Genomic DNA, 21,494 nt, shown 5'->3' on the forward strand with positions numbered 1-21,494 from the left:
AATCTACAAAGGAACCTAATAAAACGTAGGGTTTTTTTTACAATGTTTACTCTTCTTGCTGCGTTGCTGGTGCTGTGATGTTGTACGTACAAATGTGGCAATAAGGAATAATAGCCAAAGTAACTTACAAACATTGCTGGTATATATATGATGTTGCTGGTTATCTTTGCTTACACATTTATCTTCAGTATAATAAAAAAATGGCATTCGGGTTGTTGGTAAAACTAAAGAATGAACTCCTTACGTAAAACGCAAGATATATTGCAGCGGTACATATAATCTCCCCTTGAACATCAGACGCATCGCCAATTAATTGTTAACAACATTTTAGAAAATTATTACTTTATTCCAGTTTGCGGTTATAGTCTCCCCCCCCCCCACAAAAAAAATAGTATCGTCTGTGGTCTCTCCTCAGCTGCCGAGGGCAGGAAAACCATTAAGACATTGCCCACAGTGACTTTACACCTCCCACAGGCCCAAACGTTATTGTCCTCTGTCAGATTAAAGCCCCAGAATCTTTTCCACTCTGCAGCATTATTTTTCCAATTGCATTCTCTTCACGCGATACATTACTGCCAACAGGAACACGATGCTTGCACATTTAGCACCAGAGATTCTGTCAAGCAGACAGTTTGACAGGTCATCTCAACATTGTGCTACATTCGCTAAATCGCATGGCGTACTTAATCTTTTTCTAAGTTGGTCGAATGAAAGTGTCGGTGAATTTGCATGCACTGGAGATAAGTTTCAGATTTGAACGTTTCAGAAATAGATTTCGATTTTCTAGGACAACTTTGGATCATTTTGGGGATTTTGTGATCATTTATTTTTTGTAATAATGTCACGGGTCTTCGTGTGAGCAATCGTGGCATCGCCCGATGCCACGTGGCACCCACTTTTTGGCGGGAAAAGTACAGAAGTGACGTAACATTGGTGAGGTAGTTACCTGTGAAGTCGTACTTTCGGATAAATATTTGTTTTTTGTCTCGATCATCCAGAATTTCAAGTCTACTCTTGAGTGTAATATTTGGCCGATTAATCCAAAAAAATTGTAAACACATCCCTTAGACATATATATACACCCCTTGGCCGCATTCCAAAATTAATACTCATCGTAGTTAGTTTGTAATTGTGATTACCATCTTAATTGTGGTTACATTTTTCGTGGTAAACCGTGTATGATTGTGTTTGTATGTACGTTGAAGATCTTTTGCACCGTATGTAGCCAGCAGTGGCAATCGGAGGTGTGGACCGTGCTAATGAAAATATAAATTCAGTTAAACATCGTAGGAACTCGAACTATATATGTATCATATGTATCGCAATGGTTATTTTTTCAAGTGCAGTTAAACATGCTGCACGATATGCACGCATGCGTTCAGTTAAAACGTCTCGTTTTTTACAGCCAAAGATGGACATTGCAGAGGCATCGTCATTCCCCCTCGTCATTGGATGCGGCGTCTCTTCTCTCGCGCTTGTCTGCTTAATGATCATGTACTGCATCTTTTGGAGGTAGGCTTTTCACATTTGTTTAAAACAAATCAGTCGTGACCCTCTCAAACCCCCTCCCAGGATCCTTCTGAATGACCCTTGACATTCAGTGCAGCTTTTCATAAGTAATTGAAGAATGTGTGGGATTTTTTAAGTCCTTCTCACTATTGTATATTTTCTTGAGATGCACTTGATTTAGATGCTTTTTTAAAATTCAAGTTGCTCATGTTCATAATTTGCGACCCAATATCTGTTTTGTTGACTCACATTTCTCCGTATGAAATAGATAACTTTTGCGATAATAAAAAATGCACGCAAATGTGTTCCAATAACATAAATAGCTTTTCCTTCTGTTTTTGCAGGTCAATCAAATCAGAAAGATCTGTTATTTTGATCAACTTCTGTGTTTCCATCATCTTATCCAACTCCCTCATTGTGGCAGGACAAGCACAGCTCAATAATAAGGTTTGAAATATTTTCATAACAAAAGAAAATGGAACGATATTTCACAGGACTTTTGCAATCATTGACAATTTAACATTTTTGCGAAATGCAAAAATATAAGCAGTTAATCAGAAAAGATGTGCAAATAGCATGAGAATCTAATGCTTCATTCCCGCATTGACATCGTACCAGTGCTCTTTTAGTTTTATATACACGCACAACTAATTCCTGTCTCCCCATATAAATACAAATAGTAAATTTACATCTTGGCTTTGCTAATCTATATTAATGAATAATATTGGTCTATTGGCTTTTGAGGCTAATGCTATTGGATCATATGTTTCTGAAAAGCCAATAAACTAAAACATTTGTATTAACATGTGCAGATATACAATGACGTTATGCTGATGTTTGATTTTACCCATAATGCTCCACGATAATGCATGAGTGTATATAAAATAGCACTTGTTTTTCCTTGATCAGGGCCCCATATCTTGGATAAGGAGCTTATGCCTATAACATCTGGCACAGTAGCAACTTTGATCAAACATGGCCGACTGCTGATGAGACCCAGAAAGTCAAAACTGGTCATGAGTTTGCTTGCTTAGACAAATGGTGCTGAATAATATTGGTATAGAAACCCATAATGCCAATGCGTTAAAACATTTGTTTTGCTATGTGGACACACATTTTTGGGTCCTGCTTGCATATGCTATTGCTCAAAATTTTCCAGAAAAACGCATGATGTGTTTTGTATTCTTTAACTGCAGGCCTTCTGCACAGCGATCGCTGCCTTCCTCCATTTCTTCTTTCTGGCGTCCTTCTGCTGGGTCCTCACCGAGGCCTGGCAGTCCTACCTTGCCGTCACAGGGCAGCAGCGCAGCAAGATCGTCCGCAAGCGGTTCCTCTGCCTCGGATGGGGTCAGTGATCGACTTGTGATGCGTGCCGTGCATTGCAAACACGCGTTGCTGTACGGGCCGAGCCTTTGCGGGTTAAATAAACCCGTTATCAGGCGGAAACCTTTAAATGTTTCTTGCAAACCAGTGCTTACATACCCAATGACCTTTGCGAGCGGTGACACGGCCGAGCGGCAGCGCCTTTTGCCGCTTGTTGCGGAGGTTCGCGGTTCTAATCCGGCAGGCATCCTTGGCGTACTTACCGTAAATTTTATGTGCTGTCCGCTTCACACCGTTCGAGGTCATGTGATATCACTCGAAAGGGTCAGGCAATTGCGTTCTGGCAAACCAAATTTTCAAAATTTGAAGCATTACCTGCAAAGTACTCTGTTGGGGTTATACATAGCGGAAACGTCGTTTCTCGCTGTGAAACTACTGTGGAACGCAGCACTTGCCATGTGCAGAGTAAAGAGAGAGCCACTTGAAATATTATTGTGAGGAACAAGTCTTGAACAATACTCAGCAACGTAAAACCGTATTCCAATTCACCATTTGTGTATGTGTGCATACAACGTGTATATATTGTTTCAAGCAATCTTTGTCGAGCACACGCTAACAGTTTTTTTCTTCATACGCAGGTCTCCCTGCTCTTATCGTTGCTATTTCTGTTGGCTTCACGAAGACAAAGGGATATGGGACCATTCAGTAGTAAGTAGTCTTTACAATTATTTGGTCACGGTGACATTAGAACATTTAATAGCCTCATAAGTCCCGCTTGTGTTGTCAATTAACATAATTTCACAATGAGCCAATTCTAGTTGGCATCTCAAACATAAGTTGCATACATCTGTGGAGTCTGTAGTGGTATAGCCATAGGACAGCAAGGTCTGGCAATTTATTTAATTACGATGCTGCTGATGCATATGTAGAGTAAATGAAAGGGGGGAATTAATGTCGCACTATCTTATCATCTTGACATCTCATGTTTAGCATCTCAGGATCAAGCTTCGGTTACAGAAAGTGTTTTTTGCTCCCTCTTTGTGTTTGTAGTCCAATTGGAAGAATAAATAACACGCCCAAGATTATACAAATATTTGTTTGAGTCGTTGTTGGACATCATCCGAATTAATTAAACTGCACAGAGAATATTTGACCTTTTTTTTTCCTCTGCCCAAACAGTAAATAGTTGAGCCTGTCATGTCTCGTACTTTCATGCTAATGTTGTTATTTTAAATCAGAGCTGCCTCTTATAACCGAGTTGTAAATGCAGTGGGCGTACTCTCCCCTCAAACAGGCAGTGGCAGGGCCCCTGTAATGTCCTTTAATTGTGCCCTCCACTACTGCACATGTTTACAAATTGACTACTCAGCCGTATGCGTGTGCGATTCCCCGTTTCCCAATTCATATCTCATTTGAAAATAATGATATATACGCAGCAGTGTTACCCACGCATTAGCTCTGTCTGTCCGTTCCATGATATCATGATAGTGCTTGTAAAGAAGTATAAAGGTGTGCTGATATTAAGTGCTTACCTTAGAGAAAGCTAGCCAAATTGGTTCATAGCGTTGCCCAAAACTTGAAAGACCCGAAGCAGAGGAAAAAAATGCTATTTGCAAATATGCAATTGCTTTTTGCCTTAAAAGCTAGCAAATCAGCTTCTGTACCGATAATTATGAAACACTTTGTAGGACTGAATACATGATGGAAAGCGTTACAAAAATCAATGCGTGTGCGTGATTTTTTCCCAAATTCTTTGCTTTTCAGTTGCTGGCTGTCGCTCGATGGAGGGCTCCTCTATGCCTTTGTTGGCCCAGCTGCGGGGGTGGTATTGGTAGGTCTATAATACATAAAACATTTAAATGGGTAGGTCTATAATAATTAATACAAATTGGTAGTTCTCAAATAAAATAAATAGGCCTACAACATTCGCATATTTGTGCCATATGCTGTAGAATTATATTCCCGTTTTAATGGATTAATATCAATAATGGTGTTTCCGAATTGATTTAGGGAGTATGACATTTCATTCATGCATTGATTTTGGAGAAAAAAATAACAAAACCCCATTTTGATAATCCAATTTTTTTTTGTCTTACACTAATCGGACTGTCTCCTGTGATTGAAATCCAAATCCATCTCAACCAGTTTGGCATGCAATTGGCTGCCTTAATTTAAGATACTTGGAGGCAGGCTTGAATTAAATGAAAGTGCAAGTTCACTGCCAAACCACCTGGGTGTCGTTTCTTTTGGCGTACACTTGTTTGGACTGGCAATGCGATTGACGTGTTTGTCCAGATACATCTGTTTGTGCTGGCAATGCGACTAATGAGTTTGTCCAGACACTGACCAAGCCTGTGAATTCTTGGCCTGCGCTCGCAAATTTTATGGAGGATTAAGTCCCACGAATGATCTGCATTGGCAGTAACCGCACTAATGTGTTAAGCATTTCAAAAAAGAAGTCAGATTGTATTTCATTTGCATGGGCATTACGTGCCATGACGATGCTTTACAAAGACGTGAAAACTCTGAATAGTGTAGTAATGTCTAAAATGTAATAAAAAATAATAGATCACGACGTTTCGATCGCAACACAAGCAATCGTCTTCAGGTGAGAGAGAGAGAAAGCTGCTGAGACAAGGTCTTATATAGGCCTGAGATGGGTGCATCAAGGTAGGCGGGTGGAGCTAGAGATGGTCCAACCACAGAGGCTGGGGCAGTTGACACCCAGCCTGTCAATACAAAGACATCCAACCTAGTAATGAAACTCAGAGTCAGTTAACATCGTTAGAAAGGATGGAAACATCATAGCAAGTTAAGACTTTACCTGGTTAATCACGTCCTTCCAATGATTGCTCAATTTGTACCCATCTTCTAGGCTGAAGTTGTGTCTGTGTTTATATATCTGGATGACTTCATGAACAAATCTTTGATGATAGCCAGTGGGTTTGCAGAGTACCTTCGTCTTGGAAAAATTAATATCGTGTGAGCCCACAGCATTAAAGCAATGATCAGCCACTGCCGAGATATTGGTCCTGCCGTGTTTCAGATCAGCCTTATGTTCACAAACACGGTCCGAGACGTCGTTTACTTTCCCCAATGTAACTACTGCCGCAGACACAACTTAGTTTGTAGACACCGGGGTATTGCATGTCAGGGATCACATCATTCACAGATGGAATCAGATCACGAATTTTATGTACTGTGTTGAATCGAACCTGGATCTTGTGTTTGTTCATGATTTTGGAAACCTTTTTGGTGACCCCTGCTATGTATGGCAAGGTGATGGTTTTGATTGGGTCCTCTGATGTTTATTCCCCACGGTTGGGATGACAGTTTTACGGATTGTGCAGTCCGAATATCCAATCATCTTGAGGGCTTGGTGTACGTGCTCCAGTTCACTGGCTAGGTGGTGCTGGTCGGAGATGCAACGGGCCCTATGGTGTAGGGTTTTGATGAGGGAATTCTTCTGGGCTGGATGGTGGTGGGAGTCAGGTTTTACATAGCCACCCAAAAAAACCTAGAAGATGGGTACAAATTGAGCAATCATTGGAAGGACGTGATTAACCAGGTAAAGTCTTAACTTGCTATGATATTTCCATCCTTTCTACTGATGTTAACTGACTCTGAGTTCCATTACTAGGTTGGATGTCTTTGTATTGACAGGCTGGGTGTCCACTGCCCCAGCCTCTGTGGTTGGACGATCTCTAGCTCCACCCGCCTACCTTGATGCACCCTTCTCACGCCTATATACAGTGAGGGAAAAAAGTATTTGATCCCATGCTGATTTTGTACGTTTGCCCAGTGACAAAGAAATGATCGGTCTATAATATTAATGGTAGCTTTATTTGAACAGTGAGAGACAGAATAACAACAAGAAAATCCAGAAAAACGCATGTCAAAAATGTTATGAATTGATTTGCATTTTAATGAGGGAAATAAGTATTTGACCCCTCTGCAAAACATGACTTAGTACTTGGTGGCAAAACCCTTGTTGGCAATCACAGAGGTCAGACGTTTCTTGTAGTTGGTCACCAGGTTTGCACACATCTCAGGAGGGATTTTGTCCCACTCCTCTTTGCAGATCTTCTCCAAGTCATTAAGGTTTCGAGGCTGACGTTTGGCAACTCGAACCTTCAGCTCCTTCCACAGATTTTCTATGGGATTAAGGTCTGGAGACTGGCTAGGCCACTCCAGGACCTTAATGTGCTTCTTCTTGAGCCACTTCTTTGTTGCCTTGGCCGTGTGTTTTTGGGTCATTGTCATGCTGGAATACCCATCCACGACCCATTTTCAATGCCCTGGCTGAGGGAAGGAGGTTCTCACCCAAGATTTGACGGTACATGGCCCCGTCCTTCGTCCCTTTAATGCGGTGAAGTCGTCCTGTCCCCTTAGGAGAAAAACACCCCCAAAGCATAATGTTTCCACCTCCATGTTTGACGGTGGGGATGGTGTTCTTGGGGTCATAGGCAGCATTCCTCCTCCTCCAAACACGGCGAGTTGAGTTGATGCCAAAGAGCTCCATTTTGGTCTCATCTGACAACAACACTTTCACCCAGATGTCCTCTGAATCATTCAGATGTTCATTGGCAAACTTCAGACGGGCATGTATATGTGCTTTCTTGAGCAGGGGAACCTTGCGGGCGCTGCATGATTTCAGTCCTTCACGGCGTAGTGTGTTACCAATTGTTTTCTTGGTGACTATGGTCCCAGCTGCCTTGAGATCATTGACAAGATCCTCCCGTGTAGTTCTGGGCTGATTCCTCACCATTCTCATGATCATTGCAACTCCACGAGGTGAGATCTTGCATGGAGCCCCAGGCCAAGGGAGATTGACAGTTCTTTTGTGTTTCTTCCATTTGCGAATAATCGCACCAACTGTTGTCACCTTCTCACCAAGCTGCTTGGCAATGGTCTTGTAGCCCATTCCAGCCTTGTGTAGGTCTACAATTTTGTCCCTGACATCCTTGGAGAGCTCTTTGGTCTTGGCCATGGTGGAGAGTTTGGAATCTGATTGATTGATTGCTTCTGTGGACAGGTGTCTTTTATACAGGTAACAAGCTGAGATTAGGAGCACTCCCTTTAAGACCCAAGAGTGTGAATTCCTGCAGTCACGAAAGCTTTAAATCAAGATTTAATATCTAAAAGTATGCATGTATAATGTCCCTTGTAAAATATCTGCTAGAAGCAAAATATACGCACATTTATTTTAAAAAAATGCAATATATCTCGTATAACTGAATATACATTCACTTAGATAGTATTACATTTTGCCTTAATTTTATTTTCTTGTAATTCTACTGAGATGTTACAAAGGGTGTGTATTGAAGATGGCATAAAATGTGACAGTAATTTGATGTATGAAATCCATTCATTCTTCACTTCTAGTAAGGGTTTCTTTATTGAGGAAAAAAAGAGGATTCAGAGCTTCTGGTGAGATCGTGACATCCCTCTTTCACTGATGCTCACGCTAATGTATCGTATTAGAAAGCCAGAACAGCTACATTGAAAACTGATTTATTTTCAAACTAATTTTTTCGTTTAGTTTGTCGTCCTTCCCCCGCAACACCGATTAGCATGGTTGGCTTCGTGCAGTGGGAAAGAGGTTCAACATGCATACATTTTTCGGTAAAGTCACGTAGGTAAAATAAAATAAATGAAAACATCTAAATTTAATCACGACGTTTCGGAGGCAACACAAGCTTCCATCTTCAGGTGGAAACTGTCATAGCAAAATTGCTGTATCAAGTGAAGAGAGCTCTTAGAGACCCGAGTTTATATACAGGTTAAGGGGGGGGAGGAGGAGCCAGGAAGGGCCGTGGGGGGGGGGCTAAGTTAAGCCACCTTTTGTTATGCTGCAGGGGGTTAGGGGGACGGAGAAGGGGATGGCGAGCGGTTGTCGAAAATGAGAGAAACCAACTGGAACAAATGGCTGTACAATTATAAGGCAGCTAAAGTTTGACTTGGTTGATGACATCTTTCCAATGATTGCTTAATTTAAAACCATCCTCTCGGTTGAAGTTCTGTCTATGTTTGTATATCTGGATGACTTCATGGACAAATCTTTGGTAGTATCCGGGAGGTTTGCAGAGTACTTTGGTATCGGAGAAAAAATATCATGAGAACCCGCTTTGTTGACATACGTGACTTTACCGAAAAAACCAAAGAGTATGAATCCTTGCAGTCACGAAAGCTTCAAATCTATAATGCATACATTTAACACAACAATACAAGGGATGCTGCCTTGGTGTTATTGTTAGCAGACTGGACTTGCAATGCAATGGTTGGGCTGATTGATTTGATCTTTGGGCACGGTGATTGAGACAATGGTGCATGTTTCTTAAACCATCCGACCTCTATCCACCCAGCATAATAGATGGATCCACCACAATTTGGCGGTTCGTGTGTTTTGGATGTCTGGATACCATGGAAAGTCGACCAAATATCCTCGAGAGAGGCTCTCCAGAGCTCTCATTAGTGGAGGTCCTTCCACCAGCAGTGGTTGGCTACGTCCGGTGCGAAAGAAGTTCAGCATACATACGAGTATAGGGAATGTACCTTTACCATAAAATCAAATACATTTGAAAGCTATAGTATCTTTACTGTTTCACGATAAAGTAAAACGATAAAAAAGCGGTTGCGTGAGTGGACAACATTGACTTCGGCAAAATGACAACTCAAAAATCTGTCGACGGGAGAAGAGAAAAAAATAGCAGCCGTGTTTGGAATATGATTGAGTTGCAATGAATAAGCACATTTCATAAGCAAATGCCCACTGAGCGAACAGCTGGGAATACTTGCTGGCTTGGTAATAATATATGGGAGCAATTTAAAGGCTTTTCCATCAGGAGCTGTCACTCTGCAAGCCGCTTAACTACGGGCGGCTGAGGTTAATCACATCACTGCTAATGGTCGTTTGTACATAATTTGCTGAAAGTTCGTTGAGAGCAGCATACCCTTAATTGCTTGGGTTCCGATGCCTGTCATTCTGTTTGGATGGGAGCAATGGCAACCATCATTTAACACTTAACCAGATTTACCCATTGGTTTTAAAATAAGCCGATCTAATGCCCGTGTGTATATATTTTGCTTTTAATATCAGTTCCATTATGTAACTGCAATACAGTGCTGTGGTATGAGTATGTGCTCTTCCGGAATTAATGAATAAATATCATCACTGCTCTCATATATTTCCCAAACGATATTTAATTTTACACGGTATCAGATTATTTTTGTTGTCTCTCCAAATGTTTTGCGATGTGAGTTGTTTGCAATGGATTAAGTAGTTAACATCTCGCCATGATGTCGTGAAATAAGCTCCCATAACGACTTGACCACCACTACCACCACCATTCTCAAATCCTCCCCAAAAGCGGTTTTAGTAACTGAAATACTTTTACTTCATGAAATTGGTCTCGATCAGTGAATGTTAATAGGCGAGACAATTGCTGGTCTGTGTTACTTTGGGGTACAACGTCTGGTGACGGGGAAAAAAACAACACGTAGAGTCGATCCAAAGGAATAATTTAAGTGAAAGCATTGTACGCTTTCTCAACCAATCTAATTGTCACGGTCATAAACACAATTGCATACGTTTTTTTTTTAATACATCATGTAGGTTATACCTGTATTGGCATTTTCTTATAAAGTATTAAAACATTGCTAAAGGTCAGAATATTGCACGCCACATGGACAAGAATAGATGTTGAATGATTACGGGTTGAACGGTATGTTTTGTATTATCCATTACATTGATTGACAAGATGTGTGTGTGTGTTGTGTTTGTGTTTTTTTAGGTTAATATGGCCATCTGTATTCTGGTGTTCAACAAATTAGTTTCCAAGGAGGGTATTCCAGACAAGAAGTTGAAGCACACGGCTAGGTAGGAGAATATTGAAAAACAAGAGATGCGTTATTTTTTACGGAAATATATATTTTAAAAACAATAATAGTGGATGTTAAGTTTTCAAGTATTTTATTATTTATGCTCATGATTACGACGTAAAAAAAAAATAACGTGATTCACATTTTCACATGGTTTTTTTTTGTGTTTTTTGGTTGTTTTGTACTTTTTTAAGTTTCCTAATCCCGTTCTTTATAATTTAGGAAAAGTGATGCGCGATGCTATGATTGCGGTTTTGGTTGCACGTCTTTCTTCTTGGCATTGCTTGTGTTGGTATTTTTAGGCTCCAACCATTTTGCTTTTGGTTTTTTCTTCACTTTTGTTTGCAGTCAGATGACACTTCCGCATAACGGTATGAAGGTCAAATGTTCCAAGTGTGGAGTTGTATCAGGGAGCTCGTTATCAGCCTCAACTGCCAGTAATGCCATGTTAGTCTTTTTTTTGCACACGACAGCTATCACAGTGCATGCACAGCACCGCCCGACAGTTCTGGGAGGGGGAAAGCGAAGGTTGTAACCAGTCAAAAAAATGTAAACGACATCCCCGCACGGTCACCACATCACAAGTGCACAGCTCCGCGAGTGCTGTTATGAATTTCGCAATCGTGCTGCGCAAATTATCCAGGCTATTAATAACGCCCGCTACTGTTTCCAGTTTTCGCTTTCCTTCTGAACCTATTACTGCAGCGTACACTTAATGACATCGTACGAATATGCGATATTTTTGTTTATATATATCGAAAAATAAAATTCGTAATTGTGCACAATTTACACATTTTTCTGCAATTGAACGCCTAACAAATAAAAACACGTTAACATTTTTTTAAAATGTCATGCCGCAGCTGTAAGCACGCTTACCAACAGAATCGGGCGTAAACGTCTCATTTTCTGCCCAACCACTGCCCCCACCCACCCACCCCCGCCCCGCTGAACCCCCGCCACCCTGATGATGCCCCCTCTGCCTGGTTTGGTGGTGGCATGCAGGGCCTCCCTGTGGAGCTCGTGTGTCGTGCTGCCCCTCCTCGCCCTCACTTGGATGTCTGCCGTGCTCGCCATCACCGACCGTCGCTCGGCCCTCTTCCAGATCCTCTTTGCCGTCTTTGACTCCCTCCAGGGGATTGTCATCATGGTCGTCCACAGTTTCCTCCGCAAGGAGGTCAGGCGGGGGGACGGGATGTGTGGTGGGGCGGGGCAGGGCACTGAACGATAGAATAAATCCGCTCTGTGGAGTCTCGCTTCGTGGATCGGCAGCGTTAGCCATCCCTTGCGTTCGCCGCGTTGCCGAGTGGCTTCATCCACCGTCACCGAAGCACGCCTTGTAGGTATCGTGGATGGCCACGAAACCCACGATACCTGCAGCGCTGCTGTGGCTAAGAGGAACCCATGAAAATTTTGATAAAAAACCATGGCATTTTTTAGTACATATTCTTTCTCCCTTCAATACGTGGCGTGCTGATTATACGGATGATGGGACCTTTATATACAGAGTAGTTCGCAAACAGTAGACTAACTGCAGAGTCAGTTGTTGTGTAGATTTTATTTAGTTACCATATGGTAACAAATATTTCGTGAAGAAGGGGGGGGGTGAATGCTGTGGATCCTCTCTCTAATCTGACAAATGTCCACAGCAAAGCAATCACTTGTAAGATAGCCCCAACTACCCAAGTGTAATTGTGCCCCTGCAATAAAAATAGACGTGGTGGATGGTGTAATTAATTAACTCTTCGGCTACTTCCATTACTGATTATAATTTAAGTGGCAGCTTGGCAGCAAAACAGATGGGCTGGTGGTCTATCAAAATGGTAAATGAATCTTTCAAGATGTGAATCGGGCTCACATGATCCTAAGTCATAGGGAAAAGTTCCATACGTGTTATATTTTCGCTTATATATTTACATTGAGCTGTGAAGAAATACGGAATGTTTCAGCATTCATAAATGTGTCCTTTCCTCGTGTTATATTAATCTGGGAATTTAATTTGTGGTCACTGGGTGTTTGAGTTTGAAACAAGATTAAGTTTAAATGCTGTCCACTCATGCTTGGCAGAAATATGTCTCAATGTCCCCTCCGCATGAAAGTCTCAAAGACACCCAGGCGCCAGCCTGACACAAGGCGAGAGCTGACACCATTGATGTTGACATGCCCATGCCATGATGTTGACATGCCCTTGCCCTGATGTTTGTAATTTAAATTTTCCAGGTACAAGATGCCCTGAAGTGTAGAATTAGAAACACGGCTGACCAAAGCAATGGGGAGTCAAGTGGAACATTTCCAAACGGTCATGCTGAGATTTTGGTAAATCCACCATTAACATTTAATCCTCAGTATTAGTGGATTGTTGGTTTAAGCTTTCAGTAAATGACCTATATTTTATCTCAAAGTGTTTTAATGTTAAGCTGATTAATTTTTTTGCAATGAATTCTTCTTTTAAAACAGTTGCATTTGTGATGTTTCTGACCCAATTTTTGTTTCAAATTTGTTTACATAGTCTGACTTTGAAAAGGATGTTGAAATGGTTTGTAGATCAGGTGAGTTTTTTAGCTTAACATTTTTTGCATTATTTACACATGTATTTTTATTTGTGTAAACTGGAATTGCTCATTACATAAGTGAAACAAAATGCCTACCATGTTCTCTTAAAATATTGTTCTGCTTACTTTGCACCGCTCATGATAATCCGTTTCATAATTTTAATGTAGTGTAACTTATGAATGTATAATAATGCATTAGCCTGTAAGTGTAGGTCAAAGTACCCTCCAAAGTAGCTCCCTAGATTCCTCTCAAATGGAGGACTATTCCGCCGGCAGTGGCGTGAGACAGAAATTGCATTGAGGCACCTTTACCCTCTATTTATCTTTTTACCTAATAATTGATTGTCCTTGATTTCAGATGCATCGCTATATAATTCAACTTATGAGCCGCTGTTATTTGTTCTCACCATTGCCCCCAGTGCTTAGCAAGGATAGCAGCATAAGTCGGACGGCCACAATGACCACGTCGATGGCCACGGACATCCTCCCGGAGCAAACGAGCCTGGAGAAGCCCGAGTATAACCCAGAGGTGGTGAGCCAGCCGGGCTACCTGGTGAGCAATCTCCCAGACATTCAGCTGCAGCAGCTGTCCACCTCCGTGCTGCCCGTGGGCATGAACGATCTCGGCAACTACCACCACCTGAGCATGGAGATGGCGAGCGGGGAGCACGGCCCCGTGTACCTCTGCAAGGGCGAGAACACGCAGGACGTCGAGTTGCTGCGGGCGCAAGAGCGGGCCCTCGCCAGCGACTACGTCGTGCTGCCGAGGAGCGCGCCGTCCTCGCAGGGCGGCGGCCGTGACGGCTTGGAGGGGAACGTCGACGGGGCCGCCCTGCGACGCGTGGCGCGCTTCGACGAGGGCGGCGCCGAGCGTCAGCCCACGGGCGATTGCGGCATGGACCTGACGAGCAGCTTAATGGAGGCCGCTTCGATGAGGCACCAGGGTGCCCCCGCTTTGGAAGCGGCGGCTCATTCGTCCTTGAGATTTGGCTATGGGACTCTCAACAGAGAGATGCTCGGCCAGGTTTTAAGGAGCGAAACGAGCTCGACGGTTTCTCTCAACTCCTTGGAGGTATGTAAATAATTGTTTGAACCGCCGTGTAAAAAAAAAAAGTGGCTTAAAGAGGAAAAGAAAATTGGTCTGGCTGGGAAAATGTGCTGTTTGTTCCCAGTGTTTATTCCCAAAAGCGATGTAATTCATTAGCATTTAAAGATGTGCTCTTACTCGCTTGTAAATGATCAGTGGCATTTTTTGTATTTAATATTCCGCACGTTGAAAAAACGTCTATTTTCACATGATGCTGATGTATCTCGTATAAATTTTCAACAGCTGCACTCAGGATCATTTAATCTTATGTAGCCTGTTGTGTTCCCTCCATTTCAGAGAAGAAAATGTAAATATTCAGAATTGGATGTTGAGGTGAGCAGATGGTTTTTGCTTACGTGAATAGTAATGTAATTTCTCTCATGCAGTTCAGTTTACGCTTAATCAGGAGGAAGTGCAAAGCTTTCTGATATTACGTGAACCAAATATGACTTTCATCATGACGGGTTGGTTTTCATATGATGGAGAAATTGAAAAGTGTGTTCCGTTTATGAATAAAATACAAACACGTTTATTTTTGCGATTAAGTCATTTTTACGATTTAATATTCTGTGCGTATCGACCAAACGCACGTTTGATACTTATGATGACCCTATGGCATACCCAATACCAAAACCAAATGGTAAAATACGTTGTGTGCATTTGAGTTTTGCAGATAGAAATTCTGCATCACATATGTTGGCAAAATTACACACTTGCTACTGCCACTGGCCACTAACTCTTAAATTTTAGCCCTTAAAACTCAGCTCCTTACTAAGCAAGCAGCCCTCTCCGAAAGTCAATTTGTTGACTTCTGGCAGATTCATTCTCCAAATTGAACACTTAACCCAAAAGCCATGAGGGTCGGTGGGAGGGGGAGAACTTAAAAGCATGTGTCTGACTAGCATTTTATTTTGAGCTATTCCATTGGTTATTGCTTTCAATTATTGGATATATTTAACTGGAAAATAAACTAATACATTGTGTGTATGTATTGAGTGATGCATCACATCCCTCAGGTATGTGGCCGCTATAAATATCCACGTGGTGATAGCCAGGTCGCTTTTGAAAAAAAGCTACGTAGCTCAGTGGACCTTGCCTGGTAAAATAAAATATTGTTTAGTTAAGTTAGCACACTCCCTCATTGTGCACCACTGCACAATAGGCATGTCCACTCCTACCACTGGCATTCACATTTCACCTGCACTACAGGTTACAGCTCTTGCATGACCTGCTCGGGAACGCGATATCATGTGCCAGGAAATAAACATGTATTTGTTTCACAGCCTTGACGAACATAATAGCCCTCGTTGTATACTCATCTCTTTGTTTAGAAAATTATGCGTACACGCAAGAGGCATTTAGACATGTTCCAGGATTTGAACCAGAAGTTCCAGCACGTCAACAAAGACAGGGATATCTCGACGGTTGATCTCATGGTAAGAATTGAAGAGCTGTAAGTAATCTCTAACAATGCAATTCATTTTTACAACGCTCAACAGTATTATTTTCTGTTGTGTATAATATGGTTGAACGTTAAACTAAGACCTGCAGCTGACAGAACGCCCTTGCCTCTTAACATCTGGCACTTCATCTGTATCGGTTTAAGCAAGCCTGATGAGATGCTGAATATCAAACCTGGTCCAAAAATTGGCTTATATTGGCCCAATTATGCTGAAATGAGGCAGGACACATATGTGAAGGAGACGCATTATCTGCTTATTCCCTCGGTGTTTTTTGTAAATTTGCTCTCTTGTGGTTTTATTTGAATAGAAATCGAGCCAGAGGTGGAGTGTTTCTTCAGCAGGAAGTGAAAAGGTAACTTACATTCATCACTGCAAATGGAGGCAAATCTAGCCGTCTGATCATGAAAATGCAGTCAATGATGCAATGGAATACATTTGTGTTATGCTATTTGTCGTTTCGTATATTGTTCATTGGGATGCTGCCATTGTGTTATAGTGAGAACAATGGACAATCCAGAGGTCGCAAGTATGATTTAATCTCCCGGGATGGCAGCTGAAACGACGATGCAAGTTTCTTAAATCCCCCCCCCACATCTGTCCACTGAGCAGTATAGACGGCTACATCAAAGTTAAACGATCAGCAGGTCATGCATGACGAGACAAAGACCAGGCACTCCTACCACCTTCCAATTCGTCTGGCCAGTGTGAAAGAGTAGGCCAAATACCTTATATAGCGATTCTCCAGATTAATCAATTGTAGGGCTGCACTTTTACCTTTTCTGTTTTGTAGTCTGCTGGAGATGTTGAGATATATTTGACTATCCCGATCGATCAATTGTGCACCATGACCATGCAACTCATGGACCACCCTGATTCGCATCCACTGCACAAACCGTGGCAGATGCGGAGAACTGATGCACAAGTGGAAAATGAAAAACTCTCCAGAGTGCGACTGTGGTCACCCAGAACAGACCGTACAATGTATAACGACACAATGCCCTCGATCCACAAATACGAAGGAGACATCACAGCGACACACTCCGCTACTCCTGCCGCAGTTGACTGGCATGACCACCTTGAATGTGAAATTGTATTCGTTGCTCTGCATCTACATCGGCCATACGAAAGACAGAATTGTGCACCGACTCTAGCGTCATCTGTAAGCCTTGCTCAAGTTTTGTTTGAATTTAAAATGTGTTTAAATTTGTCACAATTGTCCTATTCCTATATCCAACTGTATAACCCAGGTTGCTCTGAAAAATGAACTCTTGTCTCAGCTCTCACTGGGTCATAACCTGGTTCAACATTAAAGGATCTGCATGCTATATTCCATTTCCCATGAAGCCATATTTGGATGGCTTCATGATCGAATCTTTGTTGATAGCCAGTGGGTTTGCAAAGTACCATCGTCTTAGAGAAATCAGTTTCGTGTGAGCCACCTGCATTAAAATAATGATCAGCCACGGCAGAAGTATTGGTCCTACCGTGTTTCATGTCATCAGCCACTTTGGGTCATGACTTGATTTGTGTTTCCATGTTATGTTACCCCAGGGCACATATGCCCCGCCCACTTCTTTGAGCCGCCGGAGCTCTTGTGCCACGCCCATTTCTGAAAGCTTTATAAACGGTTGCCTTCGGTGACTTTCTCCCTCTTTCCTTCTGAAGACGCTCGCTTGTGTTGTGATCGAAACGTCGTGGTTTTTATTTTTATTATTTTTTTCTATCTACGTGACTTTACCGAAAGGACCAAAGGATATGGATTCCTGCAGTCACGAAAGTTTTAAATCAAAATTTTTACGGTCTTGTTAAAGAAGCCAGTAAGATACATTTTGTGTGATTTACAGACTTGTAGAAGGGGAATAGTGGCAATCCAAATTACCATATCTGTTACATTAGATTCACGACTGTGTTACGCATGCATTACACATACCCCAACCCCCATCACTATTTCTGCCCTAAAACATGTATTGCATGTGTAGTACTCTTTGTTTTTTTTTTGGTAAAGTCACGCAGGTAAAAACTAAATAAATAATAAATGATAAAAATTCGGGAATGAAAACAACTAAATTCTTTTTATTTATTTTTTACCTACGTGACTTTACCGAAAAAACCCAAAGAGTATGAATCCTTGCAGTCACGAAAGCTTCAAATCTAGAATGCATGTGTAGTGTCAACAATTCAGAGACAGTTTCCACGTTCTTGTTCGCACACTCTCCACAGTAGCTCAGCCTAGCCTGTACATTACCCTAGCCATCTAACACTGACGGCGCTGACTGAGATAGCCAATTACTCTCCTTCGTAGCACAATATGCAGCAGAGACGTTTAATGATGACAGCGACGAGACGACAGAAACGACGAGGTGAGTCCATATTCTTGGTTCTTTCGGTAAAGTCACGAAAGCTTTAAATCAGAGACAAGTCCACTCCCAGAACCGGCAGCCTCGAGCCCCCGCTGTCGGCTCCTTTTATGCTCCCAGCACGGCCTGGCTCCGCCCTGAATGCGCCTCCATTTTCGAACCCGCTACAAGGTTCTAGGGGCCTCCAGACGGGGTCCTTCGTGACCCTTGACCAAGTTCCTCCCCTCAGTCCTACCCCAACCCCTATCACTAACTACCCCTACCCCAACCCCTATCAGTACCACTACCCCAACCCCTATCACTACGACAACCCCAATCACGACCCTAACCCATGCTTAACCTCCCCCACCTTTTCTCCTGACACCATAAACTGTCTGAGTACTTTGAAAAACCCCACCCTGTAAAGTGCCTTGGAATAAGGCGTTATATAAAATATATAAGATTCGATTTAGAGACATATCCTGGAACAAGACAGGCTCGAGCAATAACGACTGGAAACATGTTTTTTTTTTTTTTAAAAACGGCTAAACGAATTCAACGATAAAAGTATGTAATTATTTTTTTAAATATAATTTCTTGCTTCTTTGATTCTGAATAAAAGAAGAAAATCATCGCTCCTCTACTTTTTTACATTCAACTCCTCTCGGGAGGGGCAATTATGTTAAAGACAGTATATTTGTCATTTTACGTTGATTGACTCTGTCATATGTAATGCCAAGTCATCCCCGGTGGCAATACATCCTTTTAAAAACAGAGAGCTCGCTTGGACGGGTGTGAAATTCGTAACTCGAGACGGAGCTCCAGCGGGCGTCGTCTGCCTCGCGTGACATTAAAAAGCAATCCTCAATCATCTCGCTCGTTCATGTGCCCCCTTCTGCCCCCTTCGCTGCCCTGCAATGGCCCAGGAGAAGCTGACCCCGAGCCGCAGCGCGTGGGACGGACAGCGCAGTATGTCGAACCACATGTCGCCCGCGTGGAGCGGCCTGGCCTGCCAGTCGCAGCCCGGCGCCGCCGAGTGGGAGAAAGCCGTTGGGCCTCTGCCCCTGGTGGCCCACGAGGGGGACATTCAGACGGAGGTGTAGGAACGTGGCGACGTCTTGCACGTGTCTCCCCCCTCTCCGCGACTTGGAGGTGTACAGAGCAAGAGGACTTTTACCGAACGAACGTTGTGTTTGATACCAGGCCCCCGTGTCCTGCTGTTGATCATGATTGTGCTGCTTTATAAATACACGATGCCATTTATCATCCCCCCCCCACCACCACCCCCGTCGAAGCAAATTGCGTGGTTTTGTTTAGTTGAATGTGTTACAGCGTTCTAACATCATTTTTTTGTTGTTGTGCCATTTGAGTTGATATATTACAAATGTTAGGAATGAAATTCACCCGAATAGTTTTTTTTTCCTATCACTGCAATTTCAGTATCTTGCAAATATCTAAATTTTACTTAAGGTATGCTGATATGTCGATATATTAAAGTTACTGGTGTATACCAGTATGGTATTTTTTTAATATATATTTCTGAAAATATTAAAAAGCCACCAATGTGTTGTGAAGTAATGTGGAATAAACGTGTTTCATATGGTATATTTTCCAACATTGCCTTACATAAAATCCTATCGGGCAGCCAATGAATAGCATTTTAAACATCCTTGTTTGATCCTTATGCACATGTAATATAGATTAAGACAGCATTCTATAGAAGAATGTACACATTTAAAATTTGCATAAGATCACGTGGGGATATCCTTAAACTCTTTAAGGTGGTTATGTAATGGACTGGAATAAAGTAAACATTTTTTTATTTTTTTTCAGATTGTTTATTTTATTGCAGGAGATGGTACGTTTACATAAGACATGCAGTGAGAAAAAGATACCTAATATATATAAAAAAATTACTACCTTTGGATACAAATAGATATGATTAACCTTTTAATTTGCATTCACAAAATATGTATAATAGAAATGCCACTGTATATTTACTACAAGAGTCAGCCTTAATTGGACATGCCATCGAATTATAAACTAGAAGGTAAAATGTTATTACATTGACAATCACAAAACAGGTGTGTAATACATGTGCCCATTGGCCCTTTTAAAATGTAGTTTACCACGGAGTATTAAATATGGTGACGTATGATTAGACTTTGCTTATATTTACAGCTTTAATGTGTAAAAAATAGCATAAATTATAACTTTTTAGTTTTGTGTTTGAACTCCCATTTTCAAAAGCATCCTCTCGACTTGCCAAGTTGTACATATAACCTACCTTATACACTGTCAACACAGAGATAACTTATTTTTTAAAATACAATAATATTAAATATAAAGTCTCGTAGATCTTGCAAGTTTTTTTTTTCTTTGTTACATGCTCTTAAATCTTTCATACAGCGACCTCCGTTTGCGTTTGCAATAGCCATGAATAATTTTTTTTGCACAATTTTGCTTTTACAATGAGTAACAAGTCACACGAAAAAACAAACGCTACTTATAAATAGGATTATTAAAATAAATTTAAAAAATCGCTTGGGGCTGATGAATTTTAATTTCTGTAAAAAAATATTTATGCATTCAGCTTTCCATCTGCACTATGGCATACATTGTATAAATTGTGCTAACATGTTTCTTTTTTTAACAGAACAAAAAAACTTATACTATTAAGCAACCTATTGTACATTGATATAATATGTAAGCAGAACATCTAACGGTTTAGTTAAAAAAATAGGATGAGTATATGTTTGGCTGTTTTATTAACAATGTATTATTCAATAGAGATAAAAATTGATTACGTTTTTCCCCGAGCTAATGGAAAGCTTGGGTTTGTCATTTATTTATAGTAGCTTAAAAACTGCTATTTTCTGATGTATGAAAGTTTGTAAGCTGTACAAGGCTTCAGAGCGTTACTAGACATGTAAAAACATGTTTATTAAAATAAATCAATTTATAAATAAAATATATTGTGCCCAAGTTCTCGCAATTGTAAATATTATTTGCACACATGCATATTTATAATTGGGTGTGCAGTGGAAGTCACGTTTGAGTGATTTCATTGGGTGTGTTTTTTGTGGATGCCTGTGCTTTGCTAACTTATGAAAGCCACACTTATTCATCATCTACAAGCTAATTTCCCTGCTTAGGGAGGTAAACGAAGCCATGCATCGAGTGTCTTTGATTGCTATTATTTTTTAACGTACAATAAAAAAAACGCAATCATAATTTCAAGCCTCATTTCAAATCACACGGTACATTAAAACTCATTCAAACAAACGTGGTAATTGTGAAGAAATATGCATGCCATAAAAATTTCCGTAAGGTGCCCTTTCACTGT

General features: G+C 41.3%; 1 protein-coding gene across 4 annotated transcripts in view; it reads left to right on the forward strand.

Moving 5' to 3' along the window:
- Positions 1-21,133, forward strand: part of LOC116941663 (adhesion G protein-coupled receptor B3-like) — a 71,199-nt gene extending 50,066 nt beyond the window's left edge. For 3 of the 4 annotated variants that reach the window (XM_032952972.2, XM_032952974.2, XM_032952971.2), the window contains 15 exons: positions 1,406-1,512; positions 1,854-1,956; positions 2,706-2,856; positions 3,471-3,540; positions 4,597-4,663; positions 10,626-10,711; positions 11,062-11,160; positions 11,716-11,887; positions 12,931-13,026; positions 13,220-13,259; positions 13,682-14,334; positions 14,647-14,682; positions 15,681-15,785; positions 16,120-16,164; positions 19,075-21,133. In XM_032952972.2, the coding sequence (XP_032808863.2) occupies positions 1,406-1,512; positions 1,854-1,956; positions 2,706-2,856; positions 3,471-3,540; positions 4,597-4,663; positions 10,626-10,711; positions 11,062-11,160; positions 11,716-11,887; positions 12,931-13,026; positions 13,220-13,259; positions 13,682-14,334; positions 14,647-14,682; positions 15,681-15,785; positions 16,120-16,164; positions 19,075-19,251 (2,007 nt within the window). In that variant the 3' untranslated portion in view covers positions 19,252-21,133. The remainder of the gene's footprint in view (positions 1-1,405; positions 1,513-1,853; positions 1,957-2,705; positions 2,857-3,470; positions 3,541-4,596; positions 4,664-10,625; positions 10,712-11,061; positions 11,161-11,715; positions 11,888-12,930; positions 13,027-13,219; positions 13,260-13,681; positions 14,335-14,646; positions 14,683-15,680; positions 15,786-16,119; positions 16,165-19,074) is intronic. The other variant, XM_032952975.2, reaches the window with a different exon arrangement.
- The last annotated feature ends 361 nt before the right edge of the window (positions 21,134-21,494 follow it).

Source organism: Petromyzon marinus, chromosome 12 (genome assembly GCF_048934315.1).
Source record: "Petromyzon marinus isolate PM22_M1 ecotype Great Lakes invasive population chromosome 12, UKy_Petmar_22M1.pri1.0, whole genome shotgun sequence".
Taxonomy (NCBI): domain Eukaryota; kingdom Metazoa; phylum Chordata; class Hyperoartia; order Petromyzontiformes; family Petromyzontidae; genus Petromyzon; species Petromyzon marinus.